The 27,108-nt window shown below is 40.7% G+C and overlaps 1 protein-coding gene across 2 annotated transcripts in view; it reads right to left on the minus strand.

Annotated features, from left to right (window-relative positions):
- Positions 1–27,108, minus strand: part of GLUD1 (glutamate dehydrogenase 1) — a 38,092-nt gene that overhangs the window by 10,042 nt on the left and 942 nt on the right. For both annotated transcript variants that reach the window (XM_047824401.1, XM_047824402.1), the window contains 5 exons: positions 11,182–11,262; positions 10,615–10,670; positions 9,745–9,808; positions 4,934–5,028; positions 444–623 (listed from right to left, as the gene is read on the minus strand). In XM_047824401.1, coding sequence (XP_047680357.1) covers positions 444–623; positions 4,934–5,028; positions 9,745–9,808; positions 10,615–10,670; positions 11,182–11,262 — 476 coding nt within the window. The remainder of the gene's footprint in view (positions 1–443; positions 624–4,933; positions 5,029–9,744; positions 9,809–10,614; positions 10,671–11,181; positions 11,263–27,108) is intronic.

Raw genomic sequence — 27,108 nt, forward strand, 5'->3', positions numbered from 1 at the left:
TGTCCTATGGTTGCAACAACATAAAGTCACTCACTGGGAGGCATATGAATTCTATTCTATTTCAAAATAGGATTCAAAAACAAAAATAAAAAAGTAGCATTCAACTTAATTTAGATTCCACTCAGTAAAATATCCAAATAGCAAGCCCATTCTTCCTCAAAGTTGAAATATTCAACTTTTAATTCAAAGTTTAAATTTCAATTTAAATTTTGACCCAAAGAAGTTGGTGATAGTTTCATATGTATCTGCAAGATACTTAAATTGGTACTAGTCACACGAATTATACCCAGGTTCAAAAAATAAGGCATGTATTACTCTGAAAACATTCACTCTAGAATTTAAAAGATTCAAAAGAATGACATTTTAAAAACTGTAAATCTAAAAACACTGAAAAACTTCCTTTATGTAGATCAGTTATTCTTCAAAAAAGCAAACATTCTTACCTGAACAACAAATGTTTTGTCTCCAAACCCTGGTGTCATTCCTAAAATACTCATGTAAGAAGCTTCATTGATGAAGTTTTCAATTCCATGGAAAACTCCCCGGCCAGTAGCAGAGATCCGTCCATGGATTCCACCCTGACTGATGGGCTTACCAGTAACACAGGCATGGGCATTAATATCCTGCAAGAAAAAGTCAAGATGTCACATTTCTAACTAATATGCTCATTAAGACTATGTGTGTGCTCATGGTACACATTCACCAATAGGGAGAAAACTTACTTTTTCAGATTTCTATTCTTAGAAAATATATAATAAAATAGACTATATTGTCCAATGGGATAAACAAGGTTTTTAGGAATTTAACATCATCAAGTACAAATAATAATATCACGAAACTAGAGATAGTTCTGCTTAAAATATTATTCCCTCAAAAATATTTAAGCCCTATTAAGTTGGAGTACACATCTCACATGTGTCTTAAAATCTACTATAAAACTTGAGCTCGTCACCAAAATGGAGCCTAAGTAGGAAGAGATATTATGGTGTTCTCGGTTAGATGGGAACACTCGATATGGTTAAGATACTCTTCTGCTCAACTAATTTAGAAATTCAATAAAATGCCACTTAAAAAAAAAAAAGAACTTTATTTTTTAAAAATGTTTATTTCTGAGAGAGAGAGAGAGAGAGAGAGAGAGAGAGAGAGAGAGAGAATGAGCACAAGCAGGGGAGGGGCAGAGAGACAGAGGGAGACACAGAATCTGAAGCAGGCTCCAGGCTCTGAGCTGTCAGTGCAGAGCCCGATGTGGGGCTTGAACTCACCAACTGTGAGATCATGACCTGAGTCGAAGTCGGATGCTTAACCGACTGAGCCACCCAGGCGCCCCTAAAAAAAAAGAACTTTAAAAGATAATATTCAAGTTCAAATAAGAGTGGATTAACAAAAGTATTCAAGAAATTAAAAAAAAAAAAAGACAAAATAACTAAGGGGTTTGCAGGAATACCTACCAAATAAAAATTCCCATTAATCCAAAGATTCTACTTCTAGGAAGTCACATTTTTTTGTGCACTTAGTATGGTATCGTTGGGGTTAGGGAAGCAGAAAGGTATATGTGGGTGAGACGGAGCCGCTCCTGCCTACACCGTGAGGGGAGGGCCTCTGGTGGCAGCAGTGTGCTCTGGAAAGCAGGGTGGGAGAGGATCTGTCTTCACCACCGTCTTTCTGTAGTCTGTGAACTGACCATGTATTCTTGTTCAGAAACAACCATAATTAGGAAAATGAAAGGGCTTAGGAGAGCGTCCTTTCTGAGGTATATCAAATATACCGTCAACTGTATCAGCCAGAACAGTGCAGGAGACACAGATTGATCAGTGGGGCAGGAGAAACTAGACAGTCCTACCACATACAGGAAACCAACACAAAATGAAGGAGGCGTTTCAAATTCGTGGACAAAGTATGGATGGTATGGCTACTTAATAAACTCGTGGGGCACTCTGTTACCCATGTAAAGTAAGATGAAGTGCCTTACTTCACACCATAGTCCTACCGTCCAATAGATGTTCTAGCTGGGTGAGTTAAAAAGTGACCTGGATTTTATCTGTATTGTTTAACTATTTTTACCAAGACAACTTAGAATTATATTAGCTGCATAACTGCCAGCAAAAAGAATAAAAGCTAAAAAAAGAGAAAGTAGTTAGTAAAGTGATTTACAGAAATTAGTAGTTTTCCCACAGTTTGCCTTCATGAATAATTAACACTTGTGAACGCAGAATTGCACACCTAGTGCCAAATGCTTTTAAACAGTACAAATGCAAATGCTGGAGCCACAGTCCTGTCGAGGTCAGGCCCGGTGCCAGCTGCCCAGCTCCCCAGCCCCCCAGCACACCTGACTGTCCCGGGAGCCCACCGACAACACCCCTCCCTCCCAGGCCTGTGCCTCTGGGCAGGATTACACACAAGTTGCAGCATGTTCAGGTCTACATCTGGAAATCAGAAAAACTGTAGCTTCCTTACTTTTAGGCCCTGATTTTGGTGTCACTTTAAGAAGGAAGTCTTTTGCCGGGGTTTGCTGGCAGAGCCTCACAAAATTTCCTTTTGTTGTTAACCACTGGGAATGAGCCACAAATAATGTTTGATACATGGCCCACTACTCTGCACTCTTCAGTCTAGCGTCTCGCTTAAAAAGAATGAGAGACCATATCCAGAACTCATTTAACATCAAAAGGTGACATGGAAAAGCATCATTTTAGGGAGTGGCAGTTGAAATAAAAATTCTTTCAAGAGTCTCATACTGCTCCTGTTTCATTTCAGGGATTTATGCAATTCACCTGATGTAATACTGTGTGTTTTACTAAGGAGTGGGTGCTGTTCTAAGTGCATTATATTACTAGCCACTTAACCCCCACTGGGTGCTATTACATTGTCGTCTTACACACGAGGAGACGGAGGCACAGAGAGCTCTAGGCACCTGTCATGGGTCACAGAGCTGGTGTGTGAGGGAGCCTGAGAATCCAGGCTGCCCACCCGTGCTCCCACCCACAGACTGCACTCCCTCAGAAATTCAGACATCAGCCCGGGGTCTGAATTCCTCCCCTGCATGCTGCAGCCCCCTTCCTTCTTCTCAGGAGGGAATATTTCTCTTCTCCAAGGCTCATCTTTCCACTAAGGCCCTTAAAAGGAAAATTCATGAGGACTTTGTTCCCTTGGAAGATTCTGCTACCTCTACTGTTCACACCTTTCTCCCATCGTCTCTCACATGGAGGAATCTGGGGCCATAGCCAGTCAACTTGCCAACAAAACAACAAAAACCTTTCTCTTTGGGCAACAGCCACCTTTCAAGTCTTCTCTCTGCTGTCCAGTGCCATTCTTCTCAGGGAAGGCTACTCTTCATGCCCTACTTCCCTCTCTCAACACCCCCTTGCAGCCTGGCTCCAATCTCCGTCCCATGAATGATCTAGTTGCTGAACTGGTCTCTTCCCAGAAACCCCTCCCTTAACATCACCACATGGAACTCTCAGCACTTCTCATTCTTCTATGACTGACTGCTTTCCCTCTAAATCCCTCTTTAGTCCGTCCAGTTCTCCCCAGCACCAGGGCAGGCCAGTACCCCCTCTCTTCTGGGCTCCTGTATGGTGTCCTGCCCCCAACAGTCCCAATTCTCTGCTGCACACAGAGTGGCACTCAAAATGCCTCACACCTGCTTATAGTTAGCAGTCCCCAGCTTCCTTCTGGTTTCAGGACAAAGAACCAGAGTCTCTGCTGTCACTCGTGGGGTGATGATCTAGTCCGACCTTCCTCTAACTGGCCTCTCCTGCACCCTACTCTCTCACTTTCCCCTCTGGCTACCACGGTCTCCTCTCAGTCTCAGGTTCCCCTCTTCTGCATTCCAGAACTTTGCTCAGTGGTTCCTTCTGCCTGCCACACTCGCACCCCCACCCATTCCCCAGCTGATCCTATTCAATGTTCAGAGTGCAGAATAGAAGCTTACTCCTTCACGGAGGCCTTTTCTGATGTCACCTGCAAAGGCTTGGCCAGGCCCCCTTACACCTTTTCGCAGCATGAGAACTTCCCCTGCTCTCATTTATCCCAACTGTACTGGAAACGCTGCTTGCGTGGCAGAGGTACTTCATGTATGCATTTTTAATGTATGTCTTTTCAACTCCCTTTCGATTCCTACCCCTTAAATGTTTTTCAAGGTTCCAACCCTTTTCCAAGAATGGAAAGTTGACTTTTCTTTTTGTGTTCTGCATTAGTGGCACTACTTCTGCTCAGTCCCCTAGATTCAAGTCTTCCCGGGTCTCCTTTTCCTTGATGACACACATCCACTGCAGTCCTGCGGAGCCTATCTCTGCCATGCACCACCGCTTCTCCCTAGCCCCCAGGGCCCCCGGGCTCCAGGGCAGCCCAACACCACCAGCCCCCTCAGCCCCCAAGACAGGGTCAGCACCAGAGGCTCCCCTCTCACTGGCCTTGAGTATTTTTGTCCTAGTTCATGTATTTCTTCGCTCTTCTATCACCCTTCTAATATGCCTCATCTCCTAACGGTCTGAGCTCTACTGTTTCTCCTATCCCCGCAACCTCCGTGTTCAAATTCTACCCATTTTCAAGGTCTAGCCCAGACACCTCATCCAGGAAGCCTTCTTTCAGAGATGTAACTCCTTCTCTGTATTACACTATCTCCATACCTCATCTGCTTCTTTACTTCCCTTCTAGTGTCTTGCAGCATGTCCTGCTCTGCCTAGCAGGTGATCCGTTTTTGAGGTTCCATCCCAGCTTTCAGGATGGGGAGGCATGTAAATGAAAGCTCAGGCCATATTCACTACATTTATGGTTTATGACTGGAGAGAGGGAAGTAAAATAATATGCCAATCAAGACATGATTAAAGGAGAGGAGAAAAACCCAGAGAATTCTCACCTTCCACATACAATGAGCTTAATTGCTATTTCTCATAGATGGCGAATGAGGCCCTCAGGACCTTCGGTGGGTACTTACATAGTGCCCGATGGTGCTGGCATAGGTATCAGCAATCCAGGACATCTCCCGCTCGCCCGTGCTCATGTCTGGGGCAGGCACATCGATGCCAGGACCTGGGGCACAAGGAAAGGGCAGTGTGCCAGCTTTTAAGATAAACTCCTCTCAAACACATAGATCCTTGGGATTTTCTATAATAACAAAGCTACCACTGTTAGAAAACTTTAGATTTCATCTGTGTAACTAATTGAAGCCATTAGTTGAAATTAGCCACTAATTGAAATATTTGCTAAATGTTTCACTACACAATTATACACACACACTGTTACATAGTAATTTCTTACGGTGGCGTTTCCTGGCTCTATGTTTGGAGGTTAGCTCTGCTGTGACAGATGTGAGCCACTCAACTGAACTTCTGAACATGTGAGCATAAGCAAATCAGTGTACCCCTCCTGACGCCAGTTCCTTGAACTGCAGTTAGAGTAAACAGTACCATCTTGCCCTACAGAAGGATGACTCTTACGGTTAGGGAGTGTATGAGTCTGAGACAGCACAGAAACACATCACTTCTGGGGGCGGGGGTAGGGATGGGTAAGCCCTCCCCACCAAGTAGGAAAAGAAGAAACAGACACATTGTTGAAGCAACTGAATTAAGTCCCATTAATACCTTCACACCTGTGCTTTGGCCTGTTGTTCAAAGCTTACTCAGTGTATGCAATTTTAAACCTTAGCTTTCAATTCCTCAGATCGCAGAAAATTAAAAAGTTTGAGGATAATAAGAACTTAGTCCACAGGCAGCAGCAACAACAACAACAAAAAGTCTAGTGACAGCACTAATACTGATGGCCACACTGAGATCTCAGATAAAAATGAGTTAAATGATGCCTACTCAAATCGGCCAAAGTAGGGATACACAGAAATACATCTCTTGAAATAGTAAGAATCAAAACAACCTAAGTATCTAGTGAGTCAACTAAATAAAATACGGTGTATCTATGTAAAAAATATTCACCGAAACACACGTGGAAAAAAAGCAGGTTTCATACAGCACATATATAGTATGTTCCTATTTAAATAAAATTCTTTTTCCCTCTCTAGTTAGATCTGTGTAACATCTAAGCATCTATCCTTCCACGTGTATACACTGTCTGCGTGCAGAAGTTTGGAAGGACACGCTCACACTTGTTCACTAGGTTTCCATTTCGGCCTTGTTTATAACTTTCTATATTGTGTCAATTGTATCATACAAACTCATTACCTTCATAAAAAGGAAAACACAACTTTAAAAATGATTAAACTATTTAAAAAAATTTTTTTAACGTTTATTTATTTTTGAGACAGGGAGAGACAGAGCATGAACAGGGGAGGGTCAGAGAGAGGGAGACACAGAATACGAAGCAGGCTCCAGGCCCTGAGCTGTCAGCACAGAGTCCGACGCGGGACTAGAACTCACGGACCGCAAGATCGTGACCTGAGCTGAAGTCGGTCGCCTAACCGACTGAGCCACCCAGGCGCCCCAAATGATTAAACTATTAAGTCTGTCAAATAAAGTTCTTTCTAAGGGCTGTCCCTGAGTTCTATATTTTTTATTTTTTAACCAATAGAACAAGGTACGTTTTAGTATTTTCCTACATCTCAGACGCCCAGATCCTAGGTGACGTGTTTCTCTGCACAAGTTGTGATGCGATGGACACAAGATGGCATAAGACAACCGCGAAGTGGTCAAGCCTTGCTTTTTACAGTCCTGCCCCTCCTCCCGGCAATCTGTCACCCTCCTGAGTTGAGTACCCTTTCCTTTAGGCAGCTTCTAAACCTCATGAAGTCTGACTTCCCCAAAGTTACTCTCCTTCCATATAACTCTCCTACTTGGAAGGATTCATTCCACATTCTAGCCTCATCCTCTGACAAAAGGGCTCTACCATCCCCATTTGCTCATGATGTCCATTCCTTTAGAGTGACATACGTCGAGGATGTCAGTAAAGATGTGTTTAATCATACTGCTTTTCTCCCAAGGTATCAGCGACAAATTGCTCCTGAAGCCTTCTGGTGGTATCTACAAAAGTATTTTAGCAATATCAAGGGTCAAGTAACCTTGTTGGCTCAAATAACAATTCCAGTTGGAGAAGGGCTATTGGCAAGGAGCAAGTATGAGGAATATAGTTTGTAAATCAGAAATGTACCATGATACATTGCTTCTCAAAAACCTCAATTCATCTAGACAGCCTAAGGTGAGACAGCTCTCTCTACCCAACGCCAAAGTCACAAAATATTATTAGGCTTGTGAGTTTTCTATTCCACACAAAAATTGACATTCAGATCACAAATAGTTCCTGAGTTGCAGAAAAATTCTCAAGTATCTTACAGAGAACAGGTCTGAAAGTCCATACCTTGTAGAACATGTAACTACCCTCAGGAAAGCTAAAATGCCATCACTCAATCCCATACTAGTATAAAGAAGGTGAAAAACTGGCTGGAGAGTGCAGTTGCTTTAACAGAGCATGAGCAAGAGCTGAAAGGGCAATTCTGGTGCCTGATACACTAGGGGAATAAAAGGAGGGAGACATCAGGTTATTGCAAGGGAACTTCACGGTTTGCAAAGGTGGTACCTAAACTCACACAGCAGAATTAGCACCAACCTTCACAAGCTTTAAAAAAAAAAAAGACACAAGAGGAGAGAACACTTCTTAACTCATTCTATGAGGCCAGTATTATCCTGATATCATAGACATTGCAAGAAAAGAATTCTACAGACCAATATCCCTCAGAACACACACATGCATACACGTACACGCACACGCGCGCGCACACACACACACACAATTTATGAATGAACTTGTCAGAAGTGGTATAAATCTGTGCATCGAAGACTACAAACTACTACTGAAAGACCTTAAAGGACGCCCGAGTCCGTGGACAGTCAGTATTCCTGGACTGGAACACTCACCATGGTGAGGACGGCAACATCCCTATGAAAACCCCAGCTGACTGTTTTTGCAGAAACTCAAAAGCTAATCCTAAATGCACACAATGTGACAGGGCCAGGACTCCGAGCCAGCTTTAACTCATACTCTCAAACTGTGTGGAAAGAGAAGTTGGAGAAGAATGGAGAAATAACATCAGTTCCAGAAGTTTGCTCAGGACCAGTTCTGTCCTGGGGGAAGAGAAAGAACTCCTTCACCTCCCTCTACGTGCCACAATGGGGTTAGCTGCAGTGTGAGGCAATGAGGCCTCAGTACTTAAACCAAGGAGTCAAACTGCTTCTAACCTTTGGAATTATAAGGTACCTGACAGTATAAATGTAGAGAAAATTAGCTGGTTATACTCTAGATAAGGGCAATAAATACAACTGAATAAAGTCTGAAACCACTCAAGACCATTAAATACGTTTGCGACTTAAGCTAAGAGGAAATACGATATAAAAATCATGAAGGCTGTCAACAGGCTGAACATGACAGCAGTTCCCCAAATCTCAGAAGTAGTGGGCATTTCCGTAAAGGAGGCAGTCAACTCCAGCTACCCAGTGCCTTGCTTTGCCGGTATGGTGGTTGTATGAGCTCACAGCAGTGCTGAGGGGGAGGCATGCCAGGAATCCACATGCCTTTTGTTTGTTTACTTACAATTTTTTTTTTTTAATGTTTATTCATTTTTGAGAGACAGAGAGAGAGAGAGCAGGGGAGGGGCAGAGAGAGAAGGAGACACAGAATCCAAAGCAGGTTTGAGGCTCTGAGCTCTCAGCACAGGGGCTCGAACCCACCAACTGCGAGATCAAGACCTGAGCCTCGGCTGGATGTCCAACCAAATGAGCCACCCAGGCGCCCCCACCCCTGCATGCCTTTTAAATGATGAAAGACATATTGAATCTGGTAAAGTTCTAGTGTTAACTTTTATTTATTTCTATGCTAGTTTATTTATTTCATGTCCTTTTTTTTTTCCCCTAAAAAGAGGGCATTTCAAAATAAAGATATCTTAAGTTCATAGGAACCTGTCAACCAATAGTTGGGAGAATATTGGGGAATAAAAACACAGGGGCTGGAAAACAGAGAAAGAGTAGATTTTCTTTCTTATTTTAGTCAGTCTTCTTTATGTTACAAGGGCAAACATTTTATTAAATATTTTTTCTTATTTAAACAAATTAGAATCCCTCTAGATCAACAAAAGAAATATAAAGACTTAATTTCCTTGAAAATTAAAGTTAAAATGAATATTTACACATCACAGCAAAGAATTCACATCTCGTACGAAAGAGCACATGAGATAGATGACAGTATGATACGGAAACATCAAGCCAGTGAAGATCAGCACCTCAGAGATCTAGTGTTTGATGAAAGGGCCTAGTAACAAACATTAGGAGCCCCAGGAACCCTCCAAACCAGCCGGTGATGGCAGCGTGAGCTATTAGTGTGAGGCCCCTCACCTCCCAGCCTGTGCCCACTGTGCTGAACCTCCAATTCCAAAGGCATCAGATTTCCCACTGCTTTCAGAACAGGATCACTACTGTGAAAGTGATTTCTACATATTAAAAAAATGTTTATAATACAGGTATTATTCAGTTCCTAGAATCTTTCTGGACATCACAACAGAGATTGTACAAGGAGACGAGGTGGAAGCGATCCGTCTGGTGTCCATACTGCATAGTGAGAACCTGAACTTTGCTATTAGAGATGTATCAAAAACAGGCCCATGTACGTCCACCATATTTGTCACAGAACCCAGCTTTTCAGAGTAAAAGGGCAGTTCTACCCATGTACACACAGGTAAAAGCAGGAGTTTACCTTAAGAACAGTACTTTTTAGATGTTCCTACTCTGTGGAAACCTGCATGGTAATACGTACCAATAAAGCCCTTCTTTGCCAGCTCCATCGTAAACCTCCTTGTGATCTTTTCTAATTCATTATCCTATAAAGGAAAAACATGAAAACAAAACAACAATGAAACAAATGTTTTGACAGAAAACTACTGGTGGAGATAGGTAATAGTTGGATTATATTTTCTATTTATAGGACATTTTCACCTATCTTCTTGTGTAATCCTCAAAGTTCATAAAGCAGGCATTTCCATTTTAAAGATGAGAAAATGACAGATCACAAATTAGCTCATATAAACAACAGACAGTAGAATTAGGGCTCAGATCCCAGTTCCTGTTCTCTTTGTATTAATATAGGACCCTATGAGCAATCCCTATGGTATATTTTCATTTAAATGGTTAATCTTAAAAAGAATGAAATCATACATGTTATGTTTGTAACAGATGTTACTTTGGTGCTGTAAAGTATAGTAATGGCTTAAATTAACTTGGAACTGATAGGATAAACAATAAGATTTTTACTGAATTAAGACATTTGTCACTGGACCTTGATAACCCAACACAAAAATCTCATAGTAATATATACTATATTTATATAGAGCATATTATATTTATGTTATAGAATACATAACATGGATATAAATGCCTAAGAATATGAAGGTATTAACTACCTTCTAACCAAGTGAGAAAATGAAAAAAGGACATTGATCATTGATGTTAAGCCAGGTGACCCTTATATGGCACAACACTCAATGTGTTAATTCTTTACTTGTTTTTCCATTCCTTTAAAAAGCAATAGGGGCCATTAATCTCACTGATATGGGGGACACACAGAAGCCCAGTAATTACAAGTCCCCCATCAGTGTATCATGTGCACAAATGTCATTTTGTTACTTACAGTATAGTTCTTGGGATTGATCTTAACACCAGCCTTGGCACCCCCAAATGGCACATCTGGAAGAGAAGGCTGCAAGTTGTTATTCCATACAAAGGATAAAAAAATTAAAGATGCAGAAAGCACTATGCAATGTATAAATATGACACTTTAAGCTTTAGTTTCAAAAAATTCAAGAAATAAACCCACATCAATCTCTTCTAAAATGTTGTACTTTAACTAAAACTCTAGAGGAACAGAAATGATAAGGCTAGGCAAGTTACGATGCGTAATCAGTGTGCTTTCCTAATTCTAAAAGAAAAAAACATTTATTTCCCTTCTACTATGATTTGGTCTTATTTACAGTGTACAGAAAGGGATTTAAAAAAAAGATCTACACTTCAAGAAAATCCAATTGATTCCTATAACAAGTCCTCCATTAAAAAAAAAAAAGACTAACTCTTAATTAAGGCTAATTGAAAAATGGTGTGGGCATTAAACTGTGCACCTTGAATAACATCCTAACAGTAACCCTGTATGTAAACATATTTCCCCAAGCGCCATTAGGTGGCAACAAAGGAGATCACTTACCAACCACAGCACACTTGTAGGTCATCAGAGAAGCCAGGGCTTTCACTTCATCTACACTCACATCAGTGCTGTAACGGATACCTGAGGGGGTGAGAAAGAAGGGGATGCATTTAGAACACCCTTCTGGCAGGTTAAAAAAAAAAGTGCTAGAAATTGAACTGTCCACTTTTTGCATTTCAATACCTTGGTTATTTCCAAGAACACTTAAAGAAGCTTATGATACAAAGTCCAGGGAAATCTAAGGAGTCACCTAGCAAGAGCTACAGAATGAGCACTGAATTTAAGTATTTGGACAGTTATGAGCGAAAGACTGGTGTTGGAGTGCAGTTTCTGTGTTCTGGTACAAGCTCAGGATGAGACCATGGAGCAGGGCTCCTGGGGATTAAGAGGTGAATGGGGCACAGTCCTGTCCTCTGGGGACTGACAGCCCAGTGGGAAACACCAGTAACTATGATTTCACAAGACAAAAACCACCTTCAAATGAATGTTACACTTTTAGGAAGGCAATTAACTCCGGGAAGGCTTTAAAATTTTTCTTTCATGTTTTGACTTAGGTGATTTGGTAGCAAGGAGCTCAAAAATTTTGCTTTCTGATAGCATACAAATATGAGCAAATGGATAGTCAACAGATTGATTCAACCTAATATTAGATGTCTAAATAGAAGTTCTGGCTTCAAACGAGTACACCCAGATGTCCCAGTCTCTTCCTCCCTTTATTCACTGTCAGCCTGTCAACCAAGAGACGAGAAGCTGACAAGTCATTTCTTTTTCTTGGAGATGAGCAATTCCCTCTATCCTTTCTGCAAGGATGGCAGGAGGCCAAGCGACAGACAACTAACTGTGTCTCAATGCGCCTGTACTTGGTAGTGTTAGGTGTTTGGTAGAGTGGACGTGGAAAGTATGTCCACTACTTTGGTTTTGTGGGTCCTGGTCACTCACCCTCCCAAGGTTTTCAGGGTTAGGCCACCCTTTGTCCTCTGCAGTTCATTGTTTCTCAACCCAAAGGAAGAAGGCCAGGGTGAGGTTAATGTCTGCATGCTACCTGGCGCTCACTGGCACAATGTGTGTTTGTGAGCGATGAAGGATTCTTGAATGACGCTGGGTACAACTTCCACTGAGTTACAGTAATGGGGGGCCTCAGGGACATCTCTTAAAGAATTTTGGGAACAAAAGTTTTTCAGACAGCAATATACAATATCTCATAAACTGGTGGTTGGAGAAAACTTCCCTAGTCATTTTTATTTTTTTAAATGTTTATTTTTGAGAGAGAGATAGCAGCATGCGTGAGCGGGGGAGGGACAGAGAGAGAGAGAGAGAGAGAGAGAGAGAGAGAGAGGAGAGGACAGACAATCTCAAATAGGCTCTGTGCTAACAGCAGAGAACCCAATGTGGGGCTGGAACTCATAAACCACGAGATCATGACCTGAGCCGAAGTCAGATGCTTAACTGACTGAGCCACCCAAGCAAGCCCCCCGTCCCCGTCATTTTTAAAAGATGGCTTCTTGTATATTTCTGCAAACATCTATCTAAACACAAATGATATCTTTTCCAATTAGCAATAACTGCACCTTGGATAAACCTCACTGGCCATGATACTGCCACTGCACAAAGCTAAATGCCAATGATATGACTTAAGAGAATTTTATCTGTGGTACATAGATCATAAAGAGCAAATTCTAAAGCTGAACATATTTCTTTAGCCTATTAGAAAAATAAAATGATTATATTTAGAAAAGGGAGCTCTTGGAACAAATGTACTTGTTAATGAAATTTTAGAATAAGGAAGGACAATTTTTTTAATGCTTATTTAGTTTTGAGAAAGAGAAAGAGCAGGGGAGGGGCAGAGAGGGAGGCAGAGAATCTGAAGCAGGCTGTGCACTGTAAGCACAAAGCCCAACATGGGGCTTGAACTCATGAACTGTGAAATTGTAACCCGAGCTGAAGATGCTCAACCAAATGAGGCACCCAGGTGCCCCAAGAAGGGATAGTCTTTTTATTTTTTATTTATTTATTTATTTAAAAAAAAAATTTTTTTTTTTTCCAACGTTTATTTATTTTTGGGACAGAGAGAGACAGAGCATGAACGGGGGAGGGGCAGAGAGAGAGGGAGACACAGAATCAGAAACAGGCTCCAGGCTCTGAGCCATCAGACCAGAGCCTGACGCGGGGCTCGAACTGCGGGACCGCGAGATCGTGACCTGGCTGAAGTCGGACGCTTAACCGACTGCGCCACCCAGGCGCCCCAAGGATAGTCTTTTTAAAGATAGAGCAGCTACCTGTTGCTTTAGAGCTTGCTTCCCTATTTTGCTCAGGCCTCTATTAAAACTTTCTTCATTCCAAGAGGCCTTCCCTGACCACCTTCTTTAAAACAGCACCTTTCTCATTCCTACTCTCTAGCCCCCTCTACGTTAATGTTTTACCATTGACTTTATATTATAGATTTGTTTACTGTCTTGGCTTCCCCACATGAGAAGTTATCACCATGAGGACAGACTGTATTTTGTTCAATGCTTCAATTCCTGGTCCCTAACATAGAAAATGGATGCGTGTATTAGGCATGCAAATATATGAATATTTCTTGACTCTTAAAACTTAAGGTATTAAGACAGAAAAACCGTAGTCTGTAAAAATCCTGACAGGCCTATAAGTTCTAAACAATTCACAATACACTGCATGTATTACAAAAGGACTATAAAGCAGTAAGAGGCAAAAGCACCAGGTCCTAAAAAGTACTCCAGAAAAAAAAAAATTGTAAGTAATATTACAACTAAACATTTGTTTCTTTAAATTTTTTTTTAACGTTTTTATTTTATTTTTGAGACAGGGAAAGACAGAGCATGAGCAGGGGAGGGTCAGAGAGAGGGAGACACAGAATCTGAAACAGGCTCCAGGCTGTGAGCTGTCAGCACAGAGACTGACGCGGGGCCCGAACCCACAGACTGCAAGATCATGACCTGAGCCGAAGTCGGCCGCTTAACCGACTGAGCCACGCAGGCGCCCCAACATTTGTTTCTTTAAGGCAAAATTGGGGGGTGGCTCAGTCAGTTAAGGGTCCGATTCTTGATTTCAGTGCAGGTCATGATCTCACGGTTGTGAGGCTGAGCCCTGAGTTGGGCTCCATGCTGAGTGTGAAGCCTGCTAAAGATCCTCTCTCTCTCTCTCTCAAAAATAAGAAAAAAATTTGGCTTAAACACTAAAATATGTTTTGGGGTGCCTGGGTGGCTCAGTCAGTTAAGCGTCCGACTTCGGCTCAGGTCATGATTTCGCGGTCTGTGAGTTAGAGCCCCGCGTCGGGTGCTGTGCTGACTGCTTCGGATTCTGTGTCTCCCTCTCTCTCTGACCCTCCCCCGTTCATGCTCTGTCTTTCTCTGTCTCAAAAATAAATAAACGTTAAAAAAAAAAAATTAAACACTAAAATATGTTTTTAAAATCAGTGAAAATGCTACTATGCAATGTGGCAAATGCCTCAGTGAAGGCCACGCTAGGCCCGTGATCTGGGCCCGGTACTTCCTGACCAAGTGGACCCAGCTCAGTGGCAACTACTGTGGTGACTGCACTTGCTTACCTGGGGAGGCACAGCCTCTGTTCTCAGGTTCCATCAAGACCGCACAGGACAATGCATGTGAAGCAGCTGACATGGTCAATAGTTCAATCTCAGCTATATTATCACTGCTATTTTAAGTATTACGAAGCAGTGGCAGATAACAAAGAAATCTATGTCTTAAAAAGGCTAAACTTATAGGAGTTTAAACAAACAGCTTAATAAACCTTGATTTCATTACTTTAAGATAAATTCATGAGGGCAGAATAGTCTGCTATTGAGAATTAGTATTTCTATCATACACAAAGCACTTTCTTCATTGCTCTTTTAGAATCTGTGGAAGTAGTCATTACGTTATTTTAATTTCCCTTTCTTTTTAAAAAAATTTTAAATGTTTATTTTTGAGAGAGAGAGAGAGAAAGGGGGGAGAGAGAGAGAGAGAGAGAGAGAGAGAGAGAGAGAGAACACGTGAGCAAGGGAGGGGCAGAGAAAGAGGGAGACACGGAATCTGAAGCAGGCTCCAGGCTCTGAACTGTCAGCGCAGAGCCTGATGCGGGCTGGAACCCACCACCAAGAGATCATGACCTGAGCTGAAGTCGGACACTTAACCGACTGAGCCACCCAGGCGCCCCCAATTTCCCTTGCTTTCTTTAAAAATATTCCATTAGTTTCAGGTGTTCCACATAGTGACTGGACAATTCTATATACTACAGCATGCTCACAAGTGTAGCTATCATTTTTCTTGCTTTCTTAAGGGAAGGGAAAAGTTACTTTCCCTTATCCAGGGTTTCAAACTAATACATTCGGTGGGAAACTAAACACAGCCTGAAACAGTAACATTTACAAATCTGATTATAATCCTGTTATTCTAGACATTGATGCTAATTAGAAACTGGACCCCTCCTAGTACAAGACAGTGTAAACAAAATGCCTATGTTACTGCAACAGTTCTAGAACCATGAGTCAGAAACTGTGTATGTATAACAAAAAAACATGTTTCCACTGGATGGAACCCAGGCATTCTTGTGTGTAAAGTGAAATTTTCTTTCCGAGCCACGCCCAATCAGAAAACTCAACTGCAAGATACAGAAGAGAAGTAGTTACATAAATTACCTTTCACATCAGCATTTTCTGCAGGCTATGAGCCAAGAAAGGCTTCTAGTGAATTGAGGCAACGGAGGGGTAATAAGGAAAGGAGCAGAAGCGTTAGCCGGGCGGGGAAGCTCTGGAGCAGAGGAAGGAGGGGGCAAGGGAGGTACCCAGAAAGGAATGCAGGTGGTCGGTTACTGCCTGGGCTAAAGAAAAAATAGGTTTTCATTTCAACTTTCTGATTAATCAGTGATACATAAATGTTGTTACTTCTGGAAGCTGGCAGACATACCAGCACAGGGTTACTTAACTGTTAGTCTGGAAAAAACAAAACAAAACAAAACAAAACAAAACAAAACAAAACAAAAAAACCCCAAAACCCTTCAAGGATAGCCGTAAGTAAAATACTCTGTGTTGTAACAATGCTTGAGATGAAACAAACTCCCTCCAGTACAGGAGCTTACACCTAAGGGAAGGCTAGTTGCTTTGCTTCTCATGGGACTGGAAACCAAAGATAATTACTAAAAATATGCGGTCACCTAAAAATTCTTAACCACATTCTGATGGACACTAAGAGTATGACCACAAAAAAGAAGCCACTCTCTACTATATTTGTAAATCCAATGGATTATGAGATATTAGCACAACTGGGGTATGTGAGGGACAAATGATGCAACATACTTGACGTGACACTGACTACCTGGAGTTAGGGCAGACCTCAGACTACTGCAAAGTTGTAAAGGAGGGGGGAAAAGTAGCATTTCTGAATACCTACCATATTTGAAGAACACAGAATTTGAAAACAAAGTCGTTCAATAAAGCCAAATGACAGGTAAGAACACACATGCACAGAAGAAAACCAAGAAACCTTAAAATATTTTAAAACAAAGTGAGGCAAGAAGGATCTTATTTGCAGTCTGATGTTTTCACTTTTCGTAACAGCAAGCCTTTACTTCTTTTCTATGGGGTGGCAGGGAAGGCTAACAGTGAGCAGGGCCGATAGGGATAGGATGGGGGCACAAGGGCAGAAACTAAAAGGGCCAAGAATTTTATTCCAGAAATGGAAAGGAGTCAACTAGGTTTTTTTCTATTCTAAAGTCCTGTAGCACTACCCATTAGCCTATGTTGCCGCTAGCATTGCTAGTGTTTGGGAAGAGACGGATGGGGTCTGTGAGCGACAGCGCTAGTAGGTATCATGACAGAGGTGGATGCTTTCAATGAAAAGCAGAGTCCACAGCTGGCAGAACTAGAAAGGAAATGGGGTGATTACGCAGGTATGGACCACACGGCAGGTGTCCTTAGAAACAAGGACCCCCAAATCAAGACCCCATTCTCACTGGCCCACAGAGTAACCTGTACTTCCAGTTCGCCAGCGGAAACTGACCACCACCCATGACAGCGTTTATTATTTATCAAACCTGGTAGAGCTGGAGGAAGGGTTGGTGGTAGTCTGAAATCAGACCTCTTATTCTGAAGAGTAATTAACTCTGCCACATAGTTATTTTGAGCTAACTGGTATCCAGATGTTTCAAAAGAACACTAATAAAATGCAGACATCTGCACACTACACAGCACAAAGCATTTCTCTGCCTTTTGACTTAATGACCAAAGATATTCCTTACTACACCAGGTTTTTCTAGGAGAAATCAAAATCAAAAGCAAAAATTAGCTAAAGCTGCTATAGTGATGAAGAAACCACACCAGTTCCTTACTTTGAAAAATTTCAGTGAAAACCACAACTGAGCAGCTTGAATTTTTTTCCTTTTGCGAGCTGACTCAAAACCAAAAACATACAAAAAAGCTCCTAGCAACTAAGTCACCATTGTTTTTTTCTGTGATGAATCATTAACGAAACACATTCATGACAACTTAAATGGTTTTAAAAATTACTTGAGCCTGGATCTTTTAAGAGGTCTTTGATTTATTTATCACAAATTCAATTTCCAACTGCATTCTCTCACTTTTCAGAAAACCAAGAGTTCTACCACAAGCACAGAACTCACAGAAAAGCATAAAGACCTCAGAACTCTTGAAATGCATGCCCTAGCACTCTTGCCATTTACTCACGAGAACATCTTTTCTCACTTAATACTAATATAATTTCTTAACGTGTAACAGAGTAACATAATTACAAATGAGGAGAGGAGGGCAAGGGGCAGTGGGGAACTGGGACCCTCCAGCATGTAATGACCTCGGAAAACATGGGAAGTCTCAGATAAAAATTCAGTTGGCAGTGCAAGAAGCAGGCCACATAGGAACAAAGGAATATCATAGCCTTTAACTGCTTTTGACAGTGTCCATGTCTATGTAGGAAGGCAAGGAATCAAACACTTAAAGAGACAAACTTCATAATAAGTTCTGGGAAGCATATGTTTAGCTGATGTTGGAGAAATGAAAAGGACATTTCACTTCTTCTTTTCATTAACATTAAAAAATTATACAACACATATGTGTATGCGTTCATCAAAACTTAAAAACAAAAAATTGGAAGTCTCCCCTGACCTCCCATTACATACCACTATGTAATCCCAGTCTTCTCTTATGGGGGACTATTCTTGGTGATTGAAGTGGGTATATATAGATCCTTCCAAATAATTTGCCTGCATTTAAGTACATATTATTTATAGGACACAGAGATCTGTTGTGTGCCTAAGTATTGAACTTACTGCCCAATGGATGGAGGAAGGATTACACATTAAGAGGGGGATCTTGTTCATTTTTTTCATCGACTTATTGGGAGAATAGCAGTAAACTTAGCCACACCTTCCTACCAAACCGGTCTTGGAAATGATGCTAGTAAAAGTGGTGAATATAAAACTGGACAACATTTAGTAAAACATAACGATAACCTGTTATAAAAAGGTTCAAAGGGTAAAGTATTGAAATTACAGATATCCAGTTTCATATAAATTATTTACAAGTCTAGGTGATATTTGAGATGGTTCTGAAGAGGAAGAAGAGAATTAAAGGGAGAAAGGAGATAAGGGATAGATGGGCACTACAGGTAGAGCGACTATATTTTGCAAGAGTAAGATCGGGAAAATATATATGCCTGTATTTCCAAGTTGTGCTAAGGATCATTTTACACCAAATCTCCTTTATTTTCAAAATCCAGTCTTCTTTCCTAATAATAATATCACCTTTTCTTCCTAACAGTGCCTCAGACTAGAAACGAGTTATCTTTGACTTTTCTCTCCTTCATTGATACATCCTACCTGTTGGGGAATACTGTCCTTCCTTTAAAATGTTTTTAGCTGCTCTTTGCTTTTCATTTCTTCTGCTATTACTTATCACCTCATCCTCAGCTCCTCTGCAGCCTAGCTCTCCTGGATTTACATTTACCATTATGCACCCAACAAGCATAAAGGGAAAAAGCTGTTTCTGCTCGCATACTTCTGACACCATATGTGCAGGTTTTCCATACCAACAACCAGCTCTCTAATTCTCTGTGGACACCAACTGGTTGTCATACACAATTTAATTCAATTTTGACACTGACTACCTGGAGTTAGCGCAGACCCCACAGATTAAGGGCTTAGTTCCACAAGACTGGCCTTCATTTCAATCTCAAGTATTGGGTGCCCACAGTACCCATACTTTTGTCCAACTTGGCTGGATGCTCTCACACCCTCTCCTCAGGTTTAATAATTTGCTATCATGGCTCACAGAACTCAAGTAAACACTTTACATATGTTTAATGGTTTATTATCAGGGTCCTGAGCACAGGAGCCTGTCTCTAGGTAACAGGTGCACCATCCTCCTGACACATGGAGGTATCAGGAAAACTCTCAGAACCTAGTGGTTTACGGATTTTTATGAAGGCTTCCTCACAGAGGCATGATGGGTGTTAACTCAATGTCCAACTCTTTTCTCTTTTCCTTTCCATGGAGGGCGGGGGATGGGGCTGAAAGTTCTAGGCTACTAATCATGGTCTTTCTAGTCACCAGCTGCCATCCTGAAGCTATCCAGGAACCCAGCAAGAAGTGCCTCATTAGAACAAAAGATGCTCCTATCACCCAGGAAATTCCAAGGGATTTAGGAGCTCTGTATCAGGAACTGGAGTCCAAGACCAAATGTTAGGACAAAGGAGGCTCCAAGCACCCCCATCACTCAGGAAATTACAAAGATTTTAAGAGCTCTATGTCAGGAATTGGGAGCAGAGACCAAATAAATATTATGTCATAAAACCTGATTTTCCACTATTTATAAACACACAGTCTGTCCCTATGACTCCATCACACACAGTCCTGCATCTTGTCTGGGCTGAACGAGTCACCGCCTTTATTTCTCTTTATCTAAAATGACCTTTCAGGGCGCCTGGGTGGCTCAGTCAGTTAAGTGACTGACTTCAGCTCAGGTCATGATCTCAAGGTTTGTGGGTTTGAGCCCCGCGTTGGGCTCTGGGCTGAACACTTGGTAGGAGCTTGGAGCCTGCTTCAGATTCTGTGTCTCCTTCTCTCTCCGCCCCTCCCCCGCTTGTGCTCTGTCTCACTTGCTGTCTCTCAAAAGTAAATAAATGTAAAAAAAAAAAAATTTTTTTTTAAATGACCTTTTCCCCCATCCAACTCCTATCCAGCCTTCCCTACCTGCAGCTCAAGACTGTCTCTCCCTGGTATCTCCTTTGAACTATTGTAGCAATGCATTGTTTAGTGTTTTCAACTGTGTCATTTATTGACTGTTCCTGGGAAAGGAAAATGTAGAAATAGAATACTGAACTAAAAGCAAAAGAAGAATGATATAGATACCAGAAGGGATTTGGGATTCTGCTCTATTTTGAGGAAATCAATTAAAAACATTTTAAGAAAAAAAAAAAATCAGCTTTGTTTTCTTCTTCTTTTTTAAAACTTTCTTGTGAATAGTTCCCTTAGCAAAGAGCAGGGTACCTGACACAGAGTAGGCAATTAAAAGACCTGTAATGAACAGGTTAACTATCAGAAATCCCCATGAGCTAAGGAATGTTCCTTAATCAAGCATAAAGTTTAAAGCTCTTGCCTGCAGAGAAAATGAACACATAATGGAAAAACTGATTTATTTGGAATATAGTCTATATAGCTCATATAGCTTATTCAGTAAACCCCCAATGGGGGTACTATCACCCTTGACTATTCCCTTGCTGTTTCTCTCTTGCTAAAAGGGATTAAAAAAAAAAAAAAAAAAAAAAAAAGAGTCCTAAATCCTGCTAAGGCTCAAATGTACAAAATGTTTTGAAGGCCTGTGTTCACATATTTATGATAACGATACGTGGGCAAAAGGAGTCATATTACTGACAACCTTTATAATTTCCATTTGTGTCATCTTTCACATTTTCAGCTAGCCAAGAAGCAATTCAGAAAAGTTAAAAGGTCTGACAGACTTTCTCCAAGAATAAATAACCAGGAGAAATAGCAATTCATTACAAACTATAACTTCTTCGTTTTTAAGGAAGAGACACTCAGAAGCAAGCCATGTTAAAATGAGTCCACTGAAAACCCTTAAAGATACATGTCATACACTTTGGCAGAGAAATGAGCCACTGTTCAACACCAGAGCTCTTCAAACCTCTTTCAGTGGAAAACTCTAAAATGTTCTTCCATTGCCTAAGTAACTGGAATAAGTGGGCCCATAAAGATATCATATACGAGTGAGTTCTATATGCACACTTGTTGGCATATACTTGTTTTTTCTAGGAAGAAGGCAGGCCTTCTAATAACCTTTAACACATTTCAAATGAGCCCCAGTGTTGGGAATTATTGTGTGGATGACATGGCATGGTTCTCAATCACTGCTTATGATACAATGTATAATTTCTTACATGAAAGCCCCCAGAAAATAATTATTAAGAAAGTGGGTGCTGGAGTCAGAGGACGCGACTCTTAACAGGGCCCAACTCCACTAGGTAACTAGGTGTGTAACCTTACCAGGAGTCCTCCACTTTTCAGCCTTGGTATTTGCATTTGAAAATCAGGGCCAACAGTGTATCTCATGAGGTTGTTATGAGGGATAAAAGCGATGATGCATGAAAAGCTCTTAGCAAAATGCCTAGTATACACGGAGAATGCAATAAATGTTAGATGTTAGGTTATCCCTTGCTTTCCAGTTGACCTTTGTGGAGGCAGGATCTCCCAAGTGTTGTTACCTTGTGAAAGGAAACTTAGAAGGTCTCGAAGCAGCCCTTTTCCAGGCTGTCTTTTTGCCCTTTGCAAAACCTTTCCTGCCTTTATCAGTAGTATTTCCTACATTGATGCTTCAGTCTTGATAGTGAGTACTGCAATCTGTATCAATTTCTGCAAAGGGGAAAAAACACTGGTTCCTCAGAATAGCTAGGTCAGTTTTAGATAATGGCTTTGGATTTAAAGTTGTTGACGGTTATTTCCTGGGGAAGAACTGGGGGTAGAGCTGTTTTACTTGTCATTTTACAACTGTTATCACTATATGAATATTTGAAAGACATACATGTATTTTTACAGGAGTTTGTTGGGTGGAGTCATCATGGGCCATTTATGAATTGATGCTCTTCACTAAGTGATATTAGAGGTTAAAAAGTTTTTTTTTGTATTACGAAAATCTAATTATTATGCAAAATAAACAGGAAAGAACCCCACAACATCCCAGAATTTTTTAGCATCCACAAGCTGATAGTTTAGTCTTTATTGGTTCCTGGCAGAATCCTCAGCACCTTTAACATCACTGGACAAAAACAATTTTCCTAAGCAATCTAACTTATCATCAATAGTTGTAAGGCCAATTTCTTTCCCCTATAAGCCAGAAAGTTCATGTTTAATTCTTATTTCTTATGCTTAAAATTTAAACACTGCAAGTTTTATTGGGGTTTAACATACTGGTGCCTGTCCTCCAATTTTTGATGCCCCAATTCCTGCAATGTGTACTCTGCATAATGAGTGGGCAGCGGGCAGCGTCTGTGTTCCTGCGTATGGGGTTCTGAATGCCAAAGCAAACCAGCTACGTGGATTCACACCAAATGACAGCAAGACTGAATGGCGATCTCTTCGTTCTCTAGTATATTTGTGAGAGGGGAGGGGTTTAGAGGCTTTGAGCTATTTGGCTTCCATGACATTAAAAGGCCTTTATCATGGCAAAACAGTTCTGGATTTAATTAAAAAGTATTAAAAACAACAGCAGTGGCACCACCAACAAAAACCTTAGGGATGAGGGCTAGGGAGAAGAACACATTACAATTACCTTAAAAAAAAATTTTTTTTTAAATGTTTATTCATTTTTGAGAGTGAGAGAGAGAACGCGTGCATGCGAGAGGGGTAGGGGCAGAGAGAGAGAGGGAGACACAGAATCTGAAGCAGGCTCCAGGCTCTGAACTGTCAGCACACAGCCTGACACGGGGCTTGAACCCATGAGCCGTGAAAGCACGACCTGAGCCAAAGTCACTTGAGCTGAAGTCGGACACCTTGCCAACTGAGCCACCTAGGCACCCCATACAATTACTTGTCTTTTAACTGAATTTTCAGAATGCATTAAATCCTAAATTTAATCTATCTACAAAGGCTACATTTTATATTGTGGAAGTAGATGCAGACACACAGTCACACTCTGAGAATGTTAGAAAGTGTGAGTCTATTCAAAGTTAACCAAGCTTTGGGGTGCCTGGGTGGCTCAGTAGGTTAAGCATCCAACCTAGGCTCAGGTCATGATCTCATGGTTTGAAGGTCTGAGCCCCACACTGGGCTCTGTGCTGACAGCTCGGAGCCTATTTCGGATTCTGTGTCTCTCTCTCTCTCTGCCCCTTCCCTGTTCGCACTCTGTCTCTTGCTCTCAAAAATAAATGTACATTAAAAAAAATTGTAAAAAAATAAAAACAAAAAAACAAAGTTACCCAAGTTTTGATGGTTGTCAATTTGACCCAGCAGAAATAAGTCAGAAACTTTTTTTTTTTTTTTCAGTGAAGACAGAGGATGTGCCCTTTTAAAACAGTAAAAGTACTTTCTGTAGTGTTGCCACAAAGTACCATCATCATCAGACAATTATATTCCAGAGGACGAGTGGACTAATACTACACAGACTCCAATCCTGTTGCCTCCCTTGCCCTCCACCCCTGCATCCTGTCCCCCAGAGACAAGAACAAAGCCTGTCTACCTCCCACTGTTTTCTTTTTTTTTTTTTCTTTTTTTTTTTTGCATTTTGGCTCTTAAAAAACAAGTCAATGGGTTAACACAGTTTATACTTTTTTTTTTTTTGATACTGATATTTACAGTTAAACAAAAGATTCAGGGTCAGTATATCAGGGCATTCCATTTACAGTCAATCAACTTCATTTCAATAATGATAACTTTAGAAAGTTCTATGATAGAAGGAAGAATCAGTAACAGAATTTTGGCTTAATAGTTTTAATATGACGAAAAGAGGTGGGGGAGGACAAGTTGGGAGAGAAAGTTAAATTGCTCCTATATCAATGAATTGCTGTTACCAATCTGTACTTCTCCCTCAAAACTGACTTTTAAATGATAAACTTCCTTTCTAAAAAGGTACATGGGCAGAAGCATGGCCAAAAATATACAGAATTTATTCTGAGAAAGATAACAGGAACAATCACTGATAATGTTTTCAAACATGTAAGAAACTTTGAAAAAGTCTTCTCAAAGCAGAAATTCCCACACTATTCATCTTTGCTGAAAATATTAAGACTGCTCTTAAAACTTCCCTTCAAAGCCTAGAGCATACTCTTTTGCAAATCCTTAACAGGTACCAATCTGATGATTTCAGTTAAATATGCTTTGCAGGAAAAGAAGCAAAAAACCTAAAATGTATTATTAAATATTTACTTGGAAGAAAGTACACATCAGCCACCCCAGGTCTGAAAACCACCTGTTTCCCTTACACAGATTATAATTAGATTGTTACTTTCAACCTTGAAAATTTTATTTCTGAAAACTCAGGTAGAAGGTCCAGGAAAGATTAGATGCAGAAAACTGAGGGTTATGAAAAGTATGAAGAGGAGCAGACAAGGCTTTTTTGGGTTTTTGTTTGTTTGTTTTTGAGAAGAACTATGGTAGGGAAGGCAGTTGAGGAGGTGAGAGCTAGTGTGTTAAAGTATGCTTAAAAGGGAAAGATTTACTGAAGTCACAGGGATTATTCGAAGCATCCTTAAAAATTTCAATCACCTAATGTATTCTGTATTTCTAAGACCACAATACAACCAAGGAGGTCAACAACTTTCTTACAAGCAAAGCAAAACAAAATAAAGCTTTCATGTTTAATTGGAGACAAAAACTACCAAAAATAAAGTGCTCTTAGAATATGTATTCTCTGCAATGAGATGAAGGTGGCAATGGGGAGAAAGATCCTGGAGTGTTATGAAAGGAAAGCATGTTCAAATTTTGATGATCACCTATTTAGCACATTGTTCATTATGTTAAGCACACTAAAATATTTTTAAGGGCTTTCAGGTCTATATAATCCTCCCAATCTCATCTCCATGATGTCTTTCAAATTCCTTAAGATAATATTTATCACTTTATAGTGGCCAATTTTCTTACACGTCCTGTTATCTTTCAATGCCTGTTATTAATCATTAGTTGCAAATAGGTTTCTCCATGTTTATATGCTGGGAGTTAATAGTGCTTTTAGTATATGCCTTCTGGTAAATGGGATAAACTGAAGAGAGAACTGTATCTTACACTTCCAGTGCAAGCAAGTGCTACAATAACAGTGTCTCAAGAGGGCTGATGTGATTTGTTGCTAGGTTCAATAATTTGGTACGAAACTGCCATGGAAACAAGAGGATAAGGACTGACAAACTATGGTAAATTTTAGCTGCTTTAGTGGGTTTGTGGAGTTGTGATTTATAAAGATAGGAGAGGGCTTGGCATAAAAAGAACAGGAATGTAAAGAACTTCAGGGAAACTAAATTAGATCCTGCCGGAAATTTACATAATGGTTTATTTGTGTATCTTTTAAGGGACTGGAAAATACTGCCAGCAGGATAGTAATATAAACTAGACGTCCATTTTAAAGACACATTGCAGTTTAGCATTTGCTAACCTCTCTTCCTCCATCATCCTTGTTTGCTTTTCTTGGGAGTCTAAACTTGTATTCTTGGTTTAGAGAATAAGGGAGTGGTAGGAAGAAGGAAGGTGATGTAGGAGACTGACTGTGTACCTTTTATGTAATTTTGGAGCTGCAAAGGGAAATTAGAGGTCAAAGTGGTTCAAACATTAGTTAGAGAAGAGGAAGCAGAGCTAGAGGATAATTAAGCTCTAAAGGTATGTCCTAGAAGAGGGTGGGGCCAATGCAAATTTAACAAGTAAATCATTAAACAGTTCAGGCAACCTTTGTTCCCAGGCTGGGAATGCCAGCAGAGTTCAAATTCTTCTAGTAGAGAGATTTCTAAAAATTATCATTACAAGTCAGCTAGTGTAATAGAACACTGTGACAGGCTTATGGAGACAAAGGGTCCAGCCCAACATCCTCTCTGTGGTTATTAGCCAAGCAACCTCAAGCAAGACTTCACCTCCTTGGGGCCTTTATTAAACATCATTTTTTTTTAATAGAAAAGAAGTGGCTTTACCTTTTTTTTTTTTTTAAGGTTACATTTATACATCTTTAAAGATGTACTGAGGAGAAATGTTTGAAAGTTTTTATTGGCCCAAAGGAAGCAATCTGACTGCAGAGGCCAAATCTACACATATTCGAAAATTTAAACTACGGGATAACTTGGTGACTATCAAATCGTAACCGATTCAACTCCTTTCCTTCAGTACTTTATCTTTTACCCAAGCTCAAATCTGGTGCTAGCCAGGACCAGTCCACACCCCCAGGGCTATTTCATTCCATTGGCTGGCGGGCTGTCCTGCATTCTACACCCTTTAAGATTTACTGTCAGGGCGCCCGGTGTTTATTTGTCGGAGATGTTACGTTGCTCATGTATTACTTTGTGTGTGTGTGTGTGTGTGTGTGTGTGTGCGCGCGCGCGCGCGCGCAAAACTGAGGCTGTCAGGGTAGAAAAACAACTTAAAAAGCCAATGCTGTAATTAGTAAAATCGTTTGCCTAGTAAAACTGTCTAGATTTCAAATCCACAAGACAATTCACTTTGTAAGTTCCTGTATCATTTGCCACTGATGTAAAAATGAGTGGGGAAAAAAAGAGCTGGAAATAACTATCTCATAGTTTTCGTTCGGTGAGTCATAGATGCTCACAAAAACTTGCAGAGCACAATCTGATGGGCCGGTCATTCCCATATCTAGAAGTGCATTTCGTCAGGATCCACCCTGGGTGTCACCTACACTAAGATCAAAAGGAGAGCGGTGCAGCATCTATTCAGCATACAGTGTTCACACTTGCAGGAACC

This window comes from Prionailurus viverrinus, chromosome D2 (genome assembly GCF_022837055.1).
Source record: "Prionailurus viverrinus isolate Anna chromosome D2, UM_Priviv_1.0, whole genome shotgun sequence".
NCBI classification, from domain to species: domain Eukaryota; kingdom Metazoa; phylum Chordata; class Mammalia; order Carnivora; family Felidae; genus Prionailurus; species Prionailurus viverrinus.